Genomic DNA, 18617 nt, shown 5'->3' with positions numbered 1-18617 from the left:
GAATTTCTAGTTCTCTTTCTCCAACCTACTTTTCACTTAATTAGACTAAGGTTCTCTTTTTGTCACCATTACCCATGACACCGTGGGTAGACTATCATTTTGAACATTATACAATATTTCTAGATTTTTCCAAAAAAAAAAAAAAAATCTGGTCATCCTGCCCAAACTTCTCAGCCTAAAGAAAAAAATGTCAAAACCTCAGGCTTCCCAGCAGCCTTCTTCCTCTTGGCACTGTTCGAGTCAATCACGCATGAGGCAAAATTCCATTTTTAGCTGAAGCTCATCACTCCTGTTCGGCAGTGGACACACGGGCCACTGAAAAAAGTTAATCTGCTTCCTACTAGTGAGAGCCCATCAACCATGAAATCCATAATCCTTCATCACGAACTGACAGCCATCATTATCCTTTTCAACGGATGCTTTTGAAGAGGTCTGTTTAGTTTGTCCACTTTTCATCTCAATGGGATTCTAAAACTCAAGGGGACCTTGTTGTCCAAGGTGAGTGGGGACGTGCTGGGTTGTTTAGGGTCACGCGACAGAGTGATGTGATGTGCCCTGTTTTCACGGGGACGTCAGTTTTTCAGCCACTTGGAGGTCAGAAAAGAAAGTGACCGCACAGTGTACACATGTCAACATCAGAAATCCCACATTAACCCGAGAGAGGCCGGCGGGGTTGGCAGTGGTCGCTCACAGAAAACCCAGGAATGAAGCAGCAGGTTGATGGGGTGGGGAGCAGGGAACCTGGCAGCCCAGTGCCAGGAATGCGGAAAAGCCTGGTTCGTATCTTTTGCTTTTACTCTAAGCCACCTAGCGGGAGAATTGCTCACACCTACATTAATAACACTAAAACAACCAAAGAAGATTAGTGCCTGGGGTGAGCTGAAGGGCGAATCTGCAGTTTCTCTTTTGACCTCTGCAAAGACGAGCCATGGAAGGGACTTCACACATGTTAGACAGACACCACAGGGCCGTGTCTGATTATTACTCAGCAATACTGACATATTTGCTGGTGGGAAGAGAACCAAGTCCATAGACAATGCCATCGTCTAAATTTTTTAAATGTCCTCGCTGCTACTGAAAAGAGATGAGCAAAATCGCCACCGGAATGTTTTGGACTGGCTTATTTGTCAGTGGGGAGATTGAGTTTCTGGGAGACCACGATGCTCACAGAGGCTTCCGCATCCTCCATATCCGCAGACTCCTCCTTCTCTTGAATGATTTTATTCACAGCGATGAAGAGTGTGCATTATGAAGAGCATCACTCGACATTTAGGAAGCTGCCTTTCAAAAGAGAGCCTGATGACAAAGGTTGAGATTGTGCCAAGTACTGCAAGAGGACCTTTAATCTAATAATTAATGCTAATTAATCACTGAATAGATATGCTAACATTTGGAGATGTAAATGGCCCAGGGGCCAGGAGGAGGCTCCTGATGCTCTGTCCCTCGCGGTGGGGGTGAGGTGAGGTGGGGGTCCGCAGTCTGCCCACAGAGCTCCCCCACACCTCTCCGCCTGCACCAGCACCGGAGGAGGCCCTTCAGCACACAGGGCTCCTAGGAGAGCGAATGCTAGTCCATGTGCTCTTTGTTGTCCACTGAGGCTCAGAGATGGGAGTGATGCTCCAGGCCCGCTCCCCAGGGCTCCTCTCATCACCATCAGAAGCATTTCCGAGCTGCTTTCTATGCAGGGCCCTCTGATGAGCACAGGCTCACAGATGGCAAGTTTTAATTGGCTGTGCTCACACCAAATATCTTAATGAAGAGGAAAAAAATAAGTCAGTTTGTAAACTGGTGTCAAAATTTGCCTTGTTTAGGGAAAACTTAGATGCGAACAATAGAAAATGTCTCTTTTCAACACTATTTTTCCCAATAAAGTTAAGAATTTCTTTTACTGTTTCCCACACCTTACTACAAAACATTTCAAACATATACCAAGGGGAAAGAATTCCCACCGCCTAGATTCTACCAGTAACATTTACTTTACTTGCTTTGTGTCATCTGTCCATCTACCCATCCTACTATTTATCCATCAATATATGTTCTTGATGTATTCCCAAGTAGACTCCAGATAGCAGTTAATAATATATTTTGAAAAGTAAAATCAAAGAATCTCCCTACTCCTATAAGGACAGCTAGAAAATAAGTTTATTAGTTTTATTAAAACAATAGACAAGCTCATTCTGAATTATGCACATAGATATTCAACACAGTTCCATCTACGGGCGCTGTAAAAAGTATGGTACGTTAGCTCAAGGTTTTATCTGCTTGTACCCACCCTGTGGGCGTTTTCAGCACTCTTCCAATTGTTCGTCTTTGTGAAGACATGGCTGTGGACTATAGAGAAACAAGCTTTCTGCTATAAACCATAAGAAAAATTACCAGGATTGTTAACAGGAAGCATCTTTTATTGTTTTACTTCATAATCTAGTATTTCCCAATTATTCCTCAACTGTAGAAATATGAAGATTTCTATGCTTTGATTCCTTATCTATAAAGTGAGTTTTATAACGCAGCCTTGTCGTGAGGATTAAACGTGAGAAATAGGAAACCACTTTGCAAAGCCCTACGAAGACTTACGCACATCTAAGCCAGCATTATCACTAGCAATCATGATGCATCCGTAATAAAACACAGCTGAGGTAATGGGCCACACTGCTACTTGGCTCTTTCCGATCAGTCACAAAGATTTCAAAGGTTAAAGGGACAGAGTATTGGCAGATGCCTTCACTCTGCCCATCGGTACGTCATCTTGTCAAGGACCTAGGAGAACATTGGTGTCTATCACATTGACTTGTTTTCATTAGGGAAGTGTTTGCCTTGGAAACTGTCCCAGCCTTAAAACAATACTTCCATTAGCTGGGCACAGTTCCTATAATTATCCATCTTATCTGACCGGGGCCCAACTATCCTACTTATGCATCCCATTCATGTTGGTGGCTCTATAAGGAGAGGAGGCATTCACTCAGTGTAGGAGAAGGTGCAGCTACAAATGAACTTTGGGTAGAAATTCGTGCATCATAAATGACAAGGGTACCCTAAATGAGAAGTGTAAAGGTGATGGGAAACATCTGTCCCCATATGGGAAAAAGTCTGTTACAAGAGTATCTTATGTTTATAAAGTAGCTTCTGTTTTTGTGTCTTGTTGGACACAAATCAAGAAAGTGAGGAGTAAGGTCAAGTAAAATACTCTAACTAGGGAATCGAGAAAAGATAAAATACGCAGGGAGGCGAGTTCGCCATCAATTCCTGTTATTGAGAACGTGCCAGAGCTCTGGCACTTTATTTTACAGATTGGAAATTACCCTTACCCTCAAAAAACATCCATTTCAAGAAGAGGTTTTTAGAGCAGACAATTGGGAGAAAGAAAAATTAGGAATTGTAAGCAAATGGAATAGGATATGTGATAAGAGAGAAATAAGCATGGTTTGTTATTTCATTAAAGTTATACTCAACAATGAGCATGTCTGCAATATGGACAAAATCACAGCAATGACAAGACCTCTAAGAGGTTACATGTGGTGAGTTACCCCACAATTTAAAGTACACTTTTCACGTAGGAAAAGGAGAACTAGAGGGAACGATTGGTGTGCCTGGGGTTCCCTGGCCCACGAACCCCACCTGAATGGTGCTGACAGCAAGAACATACTTTTTTTTTTTAATCCTCACCTGAGGACCTGCTAGAGAGAGGAAGGGGGAGAGAGGAATATTACTGTGAGAGAGAAACATCATTGATAGGATCAGTTGCCTTCTGTACGTGCCCCAACCAGGGACTGAACCTGCAATCAAACCGACAACCTTTCGGTCCACAGACGATGCTCACCAGCTGAGCCACTGGGCTGGGCAAGGACATACCTCAATAATACTGATATGGTTGCATCAAGCACTCATCCTCTGATGCTGCTAAAACATTCCAACATGCAAACAGGTTCACTAATTTGGTTCCATATTTATAAAACAAACTTTAGTCATACTTACAATTTAGCATCTTTTAAGACGCGCATACCAGGAAAAAAGAAACTGTCCCAAAGGGTCAAGAACTTGTTTGCCCGGCTAGTGAAATTTCTCATTGCAATTACAACAAAAAATTTGGAGGGGGGGGTGCGCACACACATGTGTGTATATTATATATAAAGAGACACATATTCAACATGTATTTCTAAGAGAAACAATAAAAAATCTGAATTTACAGCAATGCAGATATCTAGATATTTGGGCAGAAGTTTGTAGCCAAATAAAATTTTACCATGTTCTAATTAGAACCATGTAAACATGTTAAAGTGCTGTGTGGTAGTTTTGTTCACTGTTTCTGTTCAGTCAACATGTTTCGCTTAACTGCTGACGGCTCATCATTCATCTTACCTGACTGCCCAGGGGGAGGGGCACCTGAGGATCCTCGCGGTAGACAGAGAAACACAGTCAGGACAGCAGCTCTGTTCCCAGCACATGGTTCAATGGCTATGGGTTTGGGTGGCCCCTGAAAAAGAAAACTCATTTTCAATTCGCAGAATTAACACGATAGCGCTATTTTACCTTTCTCCTATCTGTGCTCCGGTCAGCTAACCTGTGCATTCCCAGTGCTTGGGGACACACCATGTAAAATTTTTAAATAGTTTAACTATTTTATTGTAGTAATATTTTTTGTAGTGGTGGCCATTAACATTTAAAAGACATTTTTCTTGGGGACTTACATACTGGTACATATTTTTGTAATTTTTGAAAAGTATTCTTTGCTTTGTTCTATTTTTGGCTTTATTTTCTTTAATACTTTGGGTTTTTTTGGAGTTTTAGGTGCAATTTAGTGGAATTGAGAGGAGGTGCAGAGACTTTCCGTATACCTACCGCCCCCATGCATTCATGGACTTCCCGTTATCAACAGCCCCACCAGAGGGATACTGTTCCAAGGGAAGAACCTGCACTGACACCCCCTAACCACCCGGGTCCGTGGTTTACATTAGGGTTCACTCTGGGTGGTTTGGACAGATGTATGACATGTATCTACCATGCAGAGTAGCTGACTGCCTCCCCCCCCCCCCCATGCATCCCACCCCCTCGCTCCGCCCTGGGAACTACTGCTCTTTTCACTGTCTCCAGAGTTTTGATATCTTTTTAGTATAGAAATGGTGGTTTTGGCTATTACCCTAAAAAACTGCGGGGGAGATATGGGTGACATATCAAAGCAACACTTACGCCACATTAAGTAGAAGAAAACATGCCACTGCTTTAATTATTTAAACAAATGCTTGGTCTTTTTGCACTCATGGCATCTGAACTTTTCAGAGGACTTACGGACATGTGTAGTCATTCGCCGAGAATGTTGTAGAATACTACCATTTCCAGAAAGTTTAATGAGGCATTAAGATAAAATATGTCCCCTTTCATGTAAAACTTAGACGGAAATTTCTGGTGACAATGGTTTTATGTGGTTATAAAGAATTTCTCCTTCACAGCAACATAAATCTCGTGTTTTAAAATTATCCCCACACACATCCATTTTGGGAGTTTTCAATAGAAAGGTGAAAGTGGCCATTGTGCTAGAAGGAAAGGGCATAACAATCTTCCCAGAAAGTGCTGGAAGCCATGCTGCAATACCTGTATCAAGTTACATGATTTATGGTTTTACACTTTAAAGCTTACATTTATTTTAACAGATTTACTTTTGAAAATGTTAAGTCAAAATCAGCATAAGTACATAGACATTCTCCCATGATGTAAATATTTAGAGAATAGGCTGTCCTATTCCAACGCTAGAAGGAAAAATACTACGAATTGTTTGAGCCATATTTCAAGGCTATTGAAATTTATCCTAATTTAATAAATGCAAAGTATATGTGAAGGTCAATTGGTTAAAATATACTAAGAGAAAATAAAATAAATTCAGGTTCCAATGATGGTGATATATTAGCAATACTAAAGTCCTTTTTAATATCCCTAGAGAATAACCTACCAATTCTACCATTAGGCAAGGTTTTCTTTGCTGTTCTATTTGTAAGCTCTCAATATGATGATTGGCAGTATCCAAAATATCCACAGTCATGTTAAGATAGTGGGTTATGAAAATTAGACGGCTTTTAGGATTACAACGAAATAAAACAAAAAAGCAAAAGCAAAGTTGAGAGTGGTTTTTGGTTTAGGGGATTTAGCCAAACAAGAAACCATTTGAGAGCACATGGGTGGGCACTGTTGTCAGGCTACTTCCTGCTGTTTCTAAAGTTTGAAACATGAAATGCTAATGCCCAAAACACCAACTGCAGGGGAAAAACATAACAAAAAACCTGTAAATTTCAGGTAGAAAATGACTTAATTACTTAATACTTTAAACTTCTGAGATGCAGTGACAGATAAAGACTGCGGTGAAATAGCTTGACCGAGCAAAAGGAATTATGCTTGCATAAAAGTCACTTATTTAACAATCTTCCTAAAAGAATGCTCTCTCCCTCTTAATTCTACAGCTATTGTGCAGAAAAACTCAGAAATGTCTTTTATATTGATAAGCCATACAAAAGGAGATTATCATTCTATTTAAAAATCAAATTGGCTTACAACCTTGTCTATTTTGGGCTATAAAATTTTTATAAAAGGATAATAGCAAAAATATGAATTATTCATTATATTGAAAATATTAGTGACTAGCACAGCTCTTTGACACTTCTGGCAGGAATTCACATAATTAAGAGAATTATTTCCAAAGACTCTGGGACAAAGCCCACTTTCAATAAAGATTTTTAAATAAAAAAGAAAAAAAATACTTTTTGCCATTTGAATTTTGCAACATAAAATAGCGAAACCCCATGAATGATACCTCTGATACCTTGAGGTTTGTCAGTTGTTCCGTGATAAATACATAAGCATGAATCAACATCATTCCACAATGACATAACGTGTTTACTGAAGTGTGCAATTTATCATGCATTTTCCATGGCTGCCTTTGAAAGAGATAAGGCCTGGGTTTGCCCACAGCACTTAGCAACTGTGATTTACTTGTAGGCATCTCCGTATTTGTTGTGCCGAAAGGAGCTGGAGTGCGGCCGTGCCAGGAAACATCGCTGGCAGTTATGTAATTAGCAGTCATTGTTTATAAAGCGGGCAGCACTTTTCCAAGACTCGTTTTGTTCACTCTGGTGTTTTTAAAACGATTGCACTCATATTTTCAAGTTCTTGTGTTGGGTGGGTAACAATTCTATGTTAACCCCTTTCCAATTTTCAGCTCTTAGAGACAAGCAAGTTACCGGAGAAGCTTCTGGAATCCTGGAATTTGTCCTTCTTGAAATTCACAATGTTCTCTAAGTGAAGCCACTATTTGATGTGTCCTGGGAAACTGCTTTTAGAAGCACTGGATGTTTGAAAGAGACCAATGGGCAAAGCTGGCTACTTGCTTTTTCTTCTCCACTGGCTCTCTCAAAAAGGGAGTGTATGAGTGAGCGACTCACGTCGAGAAATCGCACTGGAGTTCACCACTGAAAACCCTATGTGCAGCAGCTGAGCACTTAACACTTAACAATTATCTCATGTCCTTGGAACAGGCCTTACAACCTAAGCAGGGTTTAGTTCAAAGTTTTAGGACTCGAAGATAAAAAAGATGTTACTTCCTTTCTCAAAAAACATTTAGTAGTTCCAAAGCAGGGCTTGCGAACTCCAATTCCTTCCCGGCCCCGGTGAGCAGCTGGGTAACAGCTAACATTTAGTAAGTGCCTGCATTATGCCTTGTGCTATGCTGTGTGCTTACGTGGGTTTAATCCTACCCATGACACAGGGACTATTCCCATTCTACAAATGATTCAATTCAAGCACGAAGATTTACATAACTGAGGGTGCAGACCTACTAGGTGACCAAACCAGAATTTGGAACAATGAAGTCTGTCTTCTGAGCTTGTATGCTGAATCACTATGTAACTGTGTACAGTACGAAAGAAAACTATCTTGGATGATTATCTTAACTTACAGATAAGACAATCAAAACTGATAGGGACTACAGAGAACTAGAAAGTTTTCTTTAAAGACATTAAATCTCTCTCGTGGGCTGAGGGCTGCCACTTTGTCATCTCTGTGAAATGGAGTCCAAAATGACATTCCAGGCTGCCAGGCTCCTGTGTCTACGCCCTCATCAAACTTCATCTTTTATTCTGCACCGGCTCCATGTTTTAGTCAACGTAAGTGCTCACTGTTTAACAACTGTGCCCAGGTTTCCAGAAGGTGCCTTCCACCTTCCTAAAGCTACACACCCTCAGAGCCGACTCATCCAGACAGCCTTCCCTGGTCTGAGGGATTCAGTCACTGCCTCTAAAGTTCTTCACTGTACCTTTTATGGACCACTTCATGTTCTATCCCGAATGACCTGTGAGTAAAGGCCCTGTCTTCCCACTGGGACATACTGAGGGCAGGTCCAGTTTCTCATTCATCTCTATCGACTCTGTTCTCACTTTCTGTCTTTGAGGTGCCCAAGCATGTTGCATGCGCTACCTTTTGTGAACCTATGTCTCCCAATCGTTTACTGTAGGTGTTGATGTCCCTGTTATATGTCACTATCAGATTCCTACTCCTCCAAGGATGGTATGGTGTTGGAGTCTTCTTTGCTTTTCCTATGGCATCTACTAGAGTGCGCTTTGCAGCTGGTAAATGAGTAAATGAATAAAAGAATAAATTTATTTTTCACATGGTGAGATAGCTGGTAGGCATGATTCAACTTTATCCAAATTATGCACATTAAAGGGATAATAACATACTGAAAACATTATCTAACACGTTATTAGCTAAAAATTAGCTAACATCTCTTGAGTAGTTACTAGGTTCCAAGTACTGTGCTAAATATTTTACATGCATTATTGTGTCATTTTCTGTTTTATACAAATGAAGAAACTGAAATTCAGAGATGTCAGATAAAATCGTCAGGGTAATACAGGTACTGAGGGGCAGATCCAGAACTGGATCTTAGATCCGTATGATTCTAGCATCTTGGTTCTTAACCACTAAACAATACTGCTAAAAAGCATAGCTTAAGACAGTGTTCGGCAAACTCATTAGTCAACAGAGCCAAATATCAACAGTACAACGATTGAAATTTCTTTTGAGAGCCAATTTTTTAAACTTAAACTCTATAGGTAAGTACATTGTTATTAACTTAATTAGGGTACTCCTAAGGCTTAGGAAGAGCCACACTCAAGGGGCCAAAGAGCCGCATGTGGCTCGCGAGCCGTAGTTTGCTGACCACGGGCTTAAGAAGACAAGGATTCTCTTTCTCTCAGCTTGCAAGTAATAGTAAGAACCAACTTAAGATATCAATTATGAGAATTATATGCATATATCTGCTCATTTCTGACCAGGGTTCTGAACACTTGAGTTCCAGGATCAGTTCTGCCCCCATTTGGTGGTATGGTCTTGAGTGTGTTACTAAGTCAATTTCCCCAACTGGAAAATGAACAAGTAGGTTGGATGATTTTTAAGTCCCTTGAACATTCCATGACTATGATTTATGGACAGCTTTCAGAATGTGTGAGATACCAATATTCTAACACTTTGCTTAAGTACAGTGAAACTTGCAATCCTTAGTCATTTTTTTTCCTGTCCAGGTACTTTAAATGACACATATAATTTTTAAAGCACATTAATATACCATATGATGAATATATCACATAAGACTAAACGGCCACCATCGCATGCCAAAAAGGCAATTAGAAAATTGAATCAAAGAATTAAGGATTAATGTGGATATGTTATACCTGTCAGCAGTAATAAGTGTTTTGACAAGAACAGAATAAAGTCTGACAGTATGCACAAATACTAATCTGATATATGAGTGAAATATTAAAAATGCAAACAACTGCACATTAATCACTCTAACATTTCCCTACTAAAACATTTTAATGCTATTCTTATCAAAACCCATCTATAAATAAGAATGAGCCTTTTTGCAACAGCTTGCACCACTTGGTATTTGCAGTTTAATGAATGTTTATATTGATATGAAATTTAGTTTTTAGTCACATTAGTAAAATGGAATTAATTTATTGAGCATTGAATTAAGTCAGCCCGATGGCTTGGCTCACAGCTAATCAAGTGTGTTGATTCCTTAGGATTGGTATCACCAAGATTCCAGATCTCAAAAACAGGTTCTGATTTTGGTTTAGACTTTGGAAAAAATAAAAATCATATTCTTTCCTTATTTACTGTTTGCTTTTCATGAAATGATAAAGTGAAAAATACATGAGCTGGCTTTACTTGCTAGGAGAAGAAATCATATCAACAAAAGAAATTAAGCTGATGGACACTCTCAAGACCAGGGTTAAACTGCGTTAGAAGCAAATTCAAAGAGAATGAAGTATTGCATGTGGGAAAAGGAAAAGGAATGAAACATGATATTCACAGGATCAATGGGCTGCTTCTGAGGTTCCCATTGTAAACGTAATTTCATGGCATAACAGATCTTTCTTCCTTCGTTGAAATGCCTCGGACTCAATCCCTGATCAAAATCTCTCACTACACACACGTCTGTGCACACACACACTCATACACACACACATTGAAGGTTTATATCTATAGTATAATGTCTAGGTGAACTGGATGTTGCTGCAATTTTAATTATGTGGCACTGAGTCGGGGAGGCCGGCTTGTGATAGCTGGAGCTTTACTACCTATTTTTTCACAGGTATTTAGTCCTGGAAAATGAGGAGACTGTGTTTTTGAGAGATATAATCATGCTTTGTCCTGAGTTGGACAATAAATCTGAATGTTAATAGGAGGTGACTTTGAAGAGATTATCTTTATAAGTTGATTCCTAATAGCATTTTTCAAAAATTGAAAGAGACGATCTATAAAATAATTGCCATAACTAGATTTTTAACCACCTGTACTTTTCTCAATAGCAGAGTGCAAAAAGCAACAGAACCACTATACACACTTTATATATTAATTTGAAAATTCGGGCCACCTTCCTGACCTCAAAAAACACTGCTAAGTGTGAGAGACAAATGCCTGCCAAGTCAGCTGACTTTCCACATTGCATAAGCCCGGTCCTATGGTCTCATTCAGGCCGTCCCTTTCGCCTGGATTACCTGCCAACACGCCCCATTTCTGCGGGTTCAGGCCAGGCACTCACTCACTGCCCGCAAGAAGCCTCCCGGGCATCCCGGGCCACTCCAGGGCCTCCTCTCTCTGCTTCACCTCAATCATGAGGAGCAGCTCCTTTTTCCTCCCATGACTTCTGGGAGGAAGTGCAATGTACTAGGTAAGAGAACAACCTCAAGCAACCACTGCCTGGTTCAAGGTCTGCTCTCTCATCCATCCCAGTGTGGCCCTGGGCAAATCCTAACCTCTCCGTGTCTCAGGTTTCTCATCGGCAAAACACAACTAACCACACCTTCCACGTACGTGGTGTTGTTATGAGGATTAAAGGAGTTCATAGAAATATGTGCTGTTTCTGAGATTTCCAAGGTAGTCCAATTGTAAACTTAATTTTCATATCATATCAAATATTTTAAAGAGTATATACTTATATGTATAAAGTATGACATACAATACTTGTTGTCAGCTATCATCAATATGCCACTTTGTCCAATTCCCCTTTCTTTAGAGCTGTTTTTCCATCTGAAGAATATACGCAACTCAAAAGTAAGCTATTTGAGGGCAGGGGCCAATTTTAAAATCTCTGTTAATGGTTTGAAATGCATTAATTAAGAAATTCAGCTTCCAGGAGAGAATTGTATTGGAGGCTTACAAGGTGGGGAAAATGCTCTCAATGCTAAACTCCCCCCATGTGCCCCATCACCATCCCGCTGAGTATCTGCCCATTTCCCCTTTCCTGTTCCCTGCCTTTGTCAGGATCTGCCTTGACTTTGAGTACTTGTACCACGCAGAGTAAGCGTTCCCGGCACCTAACTCATGCTTACATGGGTATTTGTTTTTTCTTTTCCAACTTGTACACAAGATAAATCTCTAAATGTTGTGGCAAAAAGGTTTAAACAGAAGCTCAATGTATAGCAGAGAAATATATACGCAAGCAGAAAAGGTAGAAAATCAAGATCTTGGAATTTATTCCCAAGGCTGGTCCATTCCAAAATACATTATTATATGTCATTAATGCAAAATGTGACCTTAGCAATGCAGCTGATAGATCAATTCCATTTGAAAGGTAAATGAGCCAGGCCTCCTGCTGGCGAAGGGGGTGGAGTGCTCCCAGGGCACAGTGCCTGCCCTGGTGCAGCTTCCTTCAGCGCAATCTGACTGCAACTGTGAGGAAGTCACAGCTAAATGTGCTCAGGGATGCGAGTGCCATGGGGCTGGGAGTGGAGGGGGCAGAGGAGGTCCTGGTAGCTCTCCTGGGGAAGGGCTTTACTTTGCAGGGGATGCCTGGGAGTTCACCAGGAGAATGAGGAAGAATGGAGATTTCTGGCAGGAGGGGAAGCATGAACGAGGAGCTGTGAAGGCACATGGCTACTGGGAAACTTGCTGAAAGTTCGTTGTGGACAGAGTCTAGTAAGTGCTCAGTAGGCAGGGATGAGAAGAGACCACAGGGACAGACCGGGCCCTCCAGGAAACCCAGGTCCCTCCTCAGTTCCTTTGTACTCTTCCTGGCCACTGCTGGGACTATCACTTCCTGTGAGAAAGGCATGCTCCGTTGCTCAGATGCTCAGACAGAACCTGACGAGTGCAGAGCGCAGTGGGCCCTGAGCAAATCACCCCAGAGGCACACCAGCCAACCTTTCTCTACCAGGAACGCAGTGCTCTTTCATTATTAAACTGTTGGTCAAAGCTGTTACACCGAGCGAACATTAAATTAAAACACTTATTTCTGAAACTTCAATCATAAAACTAAATCAAGGAGCACTGTAAAAAGTGACCGTCAGCAGAAAGAATAAAAGTGCAGAAATGGCAATATTCTTAATGAGGAATCAAATGTTAAGAGAGCCAGCACAGTAAATGACTTTCTCCTAAGATTATTATACCAATCACAGCCTGTTACAAGTCATAAAAGCATGGACAAGCGCTGAATGAAAGAGCTGATTCGACTTGCGACAAACACATGTATGAAATTATGTACAATGCACTGAAACCTGCCTGGATCTCTCAGAGATTGAGTCACTCAGGACAACAGAGTTTTCCCAGAAGGCAGGACATTAACCCTATAAGATCTTGCAATGTTAGGATATTTTAAGATTAATGTGAATTCTCTTAAATATCAATTTCTCTGCTTCTTAACCAGACATATTAAACATAATTTAACACTGCCTTAATGTCCCACTATCACCACTGTGAATATCAGTTTTCACAGTATGCTGAAGATACATGGAGTTGTAAATGTATGTTTGGATATTACAGCTGTAGTGCTAGGGATTTCTTTTCTTTTTTCTTTTCTTGTTTCTCTTAAGTCACCAATGCCAGCTTGCTTTCTGCATGCTTATCTTTTTATATAAAAACAACTTAAAGATTTGCACCCACCAGTAGATAATATAGGCATTTCTGTAAAACCCATCAACGACACCAAGGTTGAAGTCACCTTCCTCTCAGGGACTTTTCTCATCCTCCCCAATATCTTCTGCCCTGTTGCTATCTCTGTTGTGTGACCTGTCAGCATCACCCAAAGGACTGCCTGATTTCTCCATCACCAACTCCATGGGACACAGACATCTTTTTTATTTATTTACTAGAGGCCTGGTGCACGAATTTGTCCGCTGGCCCTCCATGATCTGGGCCAATCGGGTTGGGCTAGCCAGGGGGAGGGGCTATGGGCAGTTGTCTGGCCCCACCCCTGGTTGAGATGGGGGGGCCCAATTAGGGGTGAGGCCGGCTGGGGGGAGGGTCCACAGGCAGTTGGCCAACCGACCCTGCACCCTGGTTGAGCTTCGGGTTGAAGTTCTGGTCCAACTCCTGATCAAGGGGACAATTTGCATCTTAGCCTTTTATTATATAGGATTTTTAAAAACTGATTTTAGAGAGAGGAGAGAGAGAGAGTAAGAAAAAAAGAGAGAGAGAGAAGCGTGGATGTGAGAGAGAAACATCAATTGATGGGCCACCTCCTACATGCACCCAGACGGGGATCGAACCCCCAACCTGACAAGGAATCAAACCAGCAACCTTTCAGTGCAAAGGATGATGCTCCAATCCCAAACCTGCAAGGCCCCACAGACATCTTCTTGACTGTTCATAATAGTCCTCCTATGTCCCTTTAAGTTTGTAGGCAGAATAGCCTTTCCAATATTAAGAATTTTTGACTATCGTGTTTGGGAGTATTCTTTTTTTTAAAAAATATATATTTTACTGATTTTTTACAGAGAGGAAGGGAGAGGGATCGAGAGTTAGAAACATTGAAGAGAGAGAGAAATATCGATCAGGTGCCTCCTGCACACCCCCCACCGGGGATGTGCCCGCAACCAAGGCACATGCCCTTGACCAGAATTGAACCTGGGACCCTTCAGTCCGCAGGCCGACGCTCCATCCACAGAGCCAAACTGGTTACGGCGGGAGTATTCTTATTATAAAGTCTAGAAATATTTCATCATGCTCAAATGACTTTACTGAATGTGAAGCAGATTTGGGTTCAAATCTGATGGGGTCTTGGGCAAATTATTTAGCTTTCCTATGTCTCACCTTCTTCATATGGGAAACAGAGTTTATAACACCAACCTGGCAAGGTTACCTGAGGATCATAAAGAATAATATAGGGATAAGGCATTGAACATAGTCCCTGACAAGAAGTAGGCATCAAAACCAATTACATATCAGCCACTTTATCTGGTTCCACTTTATCTTTCTCTTCCCCTTAGTTTGGTGATTAGTGGCAGGGCAGTAAGAGAGGTTTAATGTCCTGATCTTTTCCTATCTTTCATTCCCCGGGACTCGGTTCCAATGTATGGGGCCAGTATTCCAGTGTCTTTGCATGCAGGTTGGGACCAAGGTCAAGTCTGTAGAGAAGATGAAGCTGACGGATACAAGTGGTGGAAGGTGCAGGGTGAAAATCCATTAGAAAAGATAAATATTCTACTGAAACTTTCTGCTTCTACAGCAAAAAGAAAACTATTTTATAGATGGATATACTTAGAAAAGGTTCCTAAGTGTGCTATTTCATTTCCCTGTGTAGCTGGGAAGACTGTTTTCCCAGTACCTCCTTCACCAGTATTGACTAGATTAAAATTTCCTTAATTTTATAATCAAGAGAATTAAGAGGGGGAAAATAAGAGGAAAGAGGATAGTTGGCAGAGGATGCTTTTAGCAGGACCACGGGACCTTATGCAGCCATCCCACAGGCTTTCCCAGACTCGCTGGAATCCAGAGGGCAGACTTGGGGCCCCACCCATGTCCTGAGACATGCGGGCTCCCCTGTGACCAAACTAAACCTACCTGCATTTCCTTTGGTCCTTTCCTCAAATGATTTGGTTGTGTTAACTCAACCACCTACTCAGAGCTTGCTTTAGGAAGTGAAGTATGCCCACCGGCATGGCTCAGAGGTTGAGCATCGGCCTATGAACCAGGAGGTCAGGGTTCAATTACAGGTCAGAGCACATGCCTGGGTTTCAGGCTCCATCCCCAGAAGGGAGTGAGCAGGAGGCAGCCAATCAATGATTCTCTCTCATTACTGATGTTCCTATCTTTCTATCCCTCTCATTTCTTCTCCCAAATCAATAAAATATATTAAAAAAAGAAAGTGAAGTATGTAAAAGTGAGTAAAATATTCCTCCAAACCGATTCTTTCCCAAACGTCCTTTTGCAGGCTGACTAAAAGTTAACAGCTAGAGTCTGTGTAATGGTCCTTCCCCTGGTTTTCCTCAGGCTGCTTTCCCGATTCCCTCTGCCTCCTACTAATCATGGAATCATTGAGGCCTTGGAGGAACCTCTGATCAATGGGTGTGGCCTGCTGCACACATCTGGCTCCTTAAATGGGTGTGGCCTGCTGCACACATCTGGCTCCTTAAATGGGTGTGGCCTGCTGCACACATCTGGCTCACTGTGTTGTCTCTAAAAAGGACGGTAGAGTCCTAGCTGGTTTGGCTCAATGGATAGAGTGTCAGCCTGCAGACTAAAGGGTCCCTGCTTTGTTTCCGGCCCAGGCTGCAGGCTGGATCCCCAGTGTGGGGTGTAGAGGAGGCAGCCAATTAGTGATTCTCTCTCATCATTGATGTTTCTATCTCTCTCTCCCTCCCCCTTCCTTTCTGAAATCAATAAAAATATATTTTAAAAAAATAAAAAGGACGGTAGGATAATTAAAGGAGACACAGCACAAATCAAAGTGCCAACAAGGGAACAAATCTGGCTGTTTCCTCACTTGGTCTCTGGTGTGGGTTGAACAGTAGCCCCTGGAAGTTCATGCCCTCCCACAGTGCAGCTGTGTTTGTAAACAGGGCATCTGCAGATGTAATGGGTTGAGATCACGTCAAACTGGATGAGGGTGGCCCTTGTGTCCTACAGAGAGCATATGCAGGAGAAAGCTCCATGTGGAGACAGGAGCAGAGACCGCAGCAATGCAACCGCAAGCCAAGAAATGCCAAGGTGTGTGGACAGCGCCGGAAGCTGGGAGAGAAGCAAGGGACAAATCCCCCCAAGGCCCTCCTGCAGGAGCCAGCCCGGCAGCACCTGCAGCGCAGACTTCTGGCCTCCAGGACGGCGAGAAGATAAATCTGTGTTGTTTTAAGTCACCAAGTTTGTGGTAATTTGTTACGGCGGCCCCAGGAAACAAATCGAGTCTCCCCAGTCACAATGTGACCCTGAGAGAATGGCCGGAGAGGATGGATCGGCTGCCATCTTCCTCTGTTCTTTTGGAAATGATCGGGAAGTATAATACAGAACCGGTGACTAATACCAATCCCTCAGGGCATTTACCCTATTTTGGGGTCATTCAAACTACTTCCCTTTGAAAAATAAGCCACATATCACATAGTGTGGCAAATGTCAATGGGAAAATTCACTTAGTTATGGGAGTTTTGTGATCGCCATAAAATTGATGGCACTCATAAAACGGGGACTAGTCATCATAATAGCGCCTTAGAATATAGACGAAGTATATGTTGTAGGTCAGGTTTCCTAGGAAACAGGTTCTGAGACTCCCAGCTTTGTGCGCAGGCTTCTGGGGAAGCAGCCTCGGGAAGCAGTCTGGGTGGGGTGGGCAGAGGGAGAGGTTCATCTGTGATGCAGCTGCACAGAGGCCTCTGCCTGGGAGGGTGGTCCTTCAGAGTCCTGTCAAAGTGAGGCAAGAGGCCAAGCCTTGGGACGTCCCAGTGCACAGGGCTGTCCCCAGAGAGGTGGCGTCGCATGGGGGAGGCAGCTTCCCTCCGCAGAGGGACAGAGGGAATTCCTGCAGAGGGACTCAGCTGTGAGCTGTGAGCACGAGAGGCTCAGTCCTGAAGGGGGGTCTGGATAGCATATCCCAGCGCCACCTCACTATTCATAACTAACAGAAAGAAGTCCTTGTTAGCCAAGAAAGCGACTTTGGCCAGACGCGCACACACTGTTCTGGTTCCGGTAAGGTCATCAGATTTTTACCCTCTGTTTCCCATCGTATGAAGCTGCCGCGGTTGCCATCACTAATCTTTCCATGAGATGCTGGCTCTTCTGGACCACGACTTTCCTCTTTCTTTTTCCTACCTGGGCTGGCAACTCGGATGGTGACTTTTCTCGTCAAAAAAGGGCGAAAGGTATGGCCTCGGTGCTCACTTCGTGGCCTGGTCCACAGTCTGAAGAATGGAGTAAGCACTGCTTACCCTCACACTTATGCTGCAAATGAGTCAAAGCGTCCTGTTTCCCGTGAAGTCATGAGGTTTCCTGAGAAAACAAGCCTCCCGTGGGCAGAGGGAGCAGGTGGACTAAAGAGCAGTCACGGACCCTGTGCTAAGCATTAAGATAGGCACCAAGCATTAGCACACATTTTTGAACCCAGAACATGATAAAGTCGCATTTTGTTGTCAAATCAACTGCTACGAGCGAACTAAACCCTTTGGCGGGGTATGTTTCTTTTGATGTCTTGAAGATTAAGATGGCCTCCTAGCACAGTGCGGCAGGAATATACATAGCAGGGTAGAATTCATAGCCTAGGGGATGGAGACCTGATAGAAGGTACTAGAATGAGGGATGAGTGAGCAAAACTGTAGGAATACAATGTCCATTAGAGAAAACGAGGGTCATGCTTTGCCACTACACATTCCTACTCACACCAGCTCCATGTCTGCTGCAGTCTCATTCTGCTCAAAGCCAGTCGAACTGATCATATTACCTAACTTAACTTAACCGTTGACAGTTTCATTTCTCAGGCTAAGAAACAAAGAAGCAGGTATTCTGGTCTGGTTCTCACCTGCGGAGAACGAAACAGGAATATGCGAAGAACTTTCAAGCGCACGACCATGCTCCTTCCGAATGTATAATGCCGGGCAAAGTAACTCAGTCATCCTATAGATATTTCGTAAGCAAGTGCTTTGAGTAATGCTGTTTCAGTCACTAGGCATAAAGCAGTGATCAAAGCAGACGGGACCTTTCCCTTCATGGAGGGAAAAGGATGATCAGAAGACAATTAAATAGGTAGCATAACATCCAGGAAGAAGGTGGCAAGCAGTAGACTAGCGCAGGTTAAAAGGATCGGGGCGATGAGGAGTGCCGTCTTTGTGTTAGAGAGGGGGAGGATTTAAGCATGGCCTGCGTGCAGGGGG

General features: G+C 42.6%; 1 protein-coding gene across 1 annotated transcript in view; it reads right to left on the bottom strand.

The window, feature by feature from the left end:
• ATRNL1 (attractin like 1) overlaps positions 1-18617 on the bottom strand; it is a 443329-nt gene that overhangs the window by 88532 nt on the left and 336180 nt on the right. Inside the window, exon 30 of the mRNA XM_006778755.2 lies at positions 4357-4471. Within this exon, the coding sequence (XP_006778818.1) occupies positions 4357-4471 (115 nt within the window). The remainder of the gene's footprint in view (positions 1-4356; positions 4472-18617) is intronic.

This window comes from Myotis davidii, unplaced genomic scaffold, assembly GCF_000327345.1.
Source record: "Myotis davidii unplaced genomic scaffold, ASM32734v1 scaffold107, whole genome shotgun sequence".
NCBI classification, from domain to species: domain Eukaryota; kingdom Metazoa; phylum Chordata; class Mammalia; order Chiroptera; family Vespertilionidae; genus Myotis; species Myotis davidii.
This window is presented reverse-complemented; position numbering and strand designations above follow the sequence as displayed.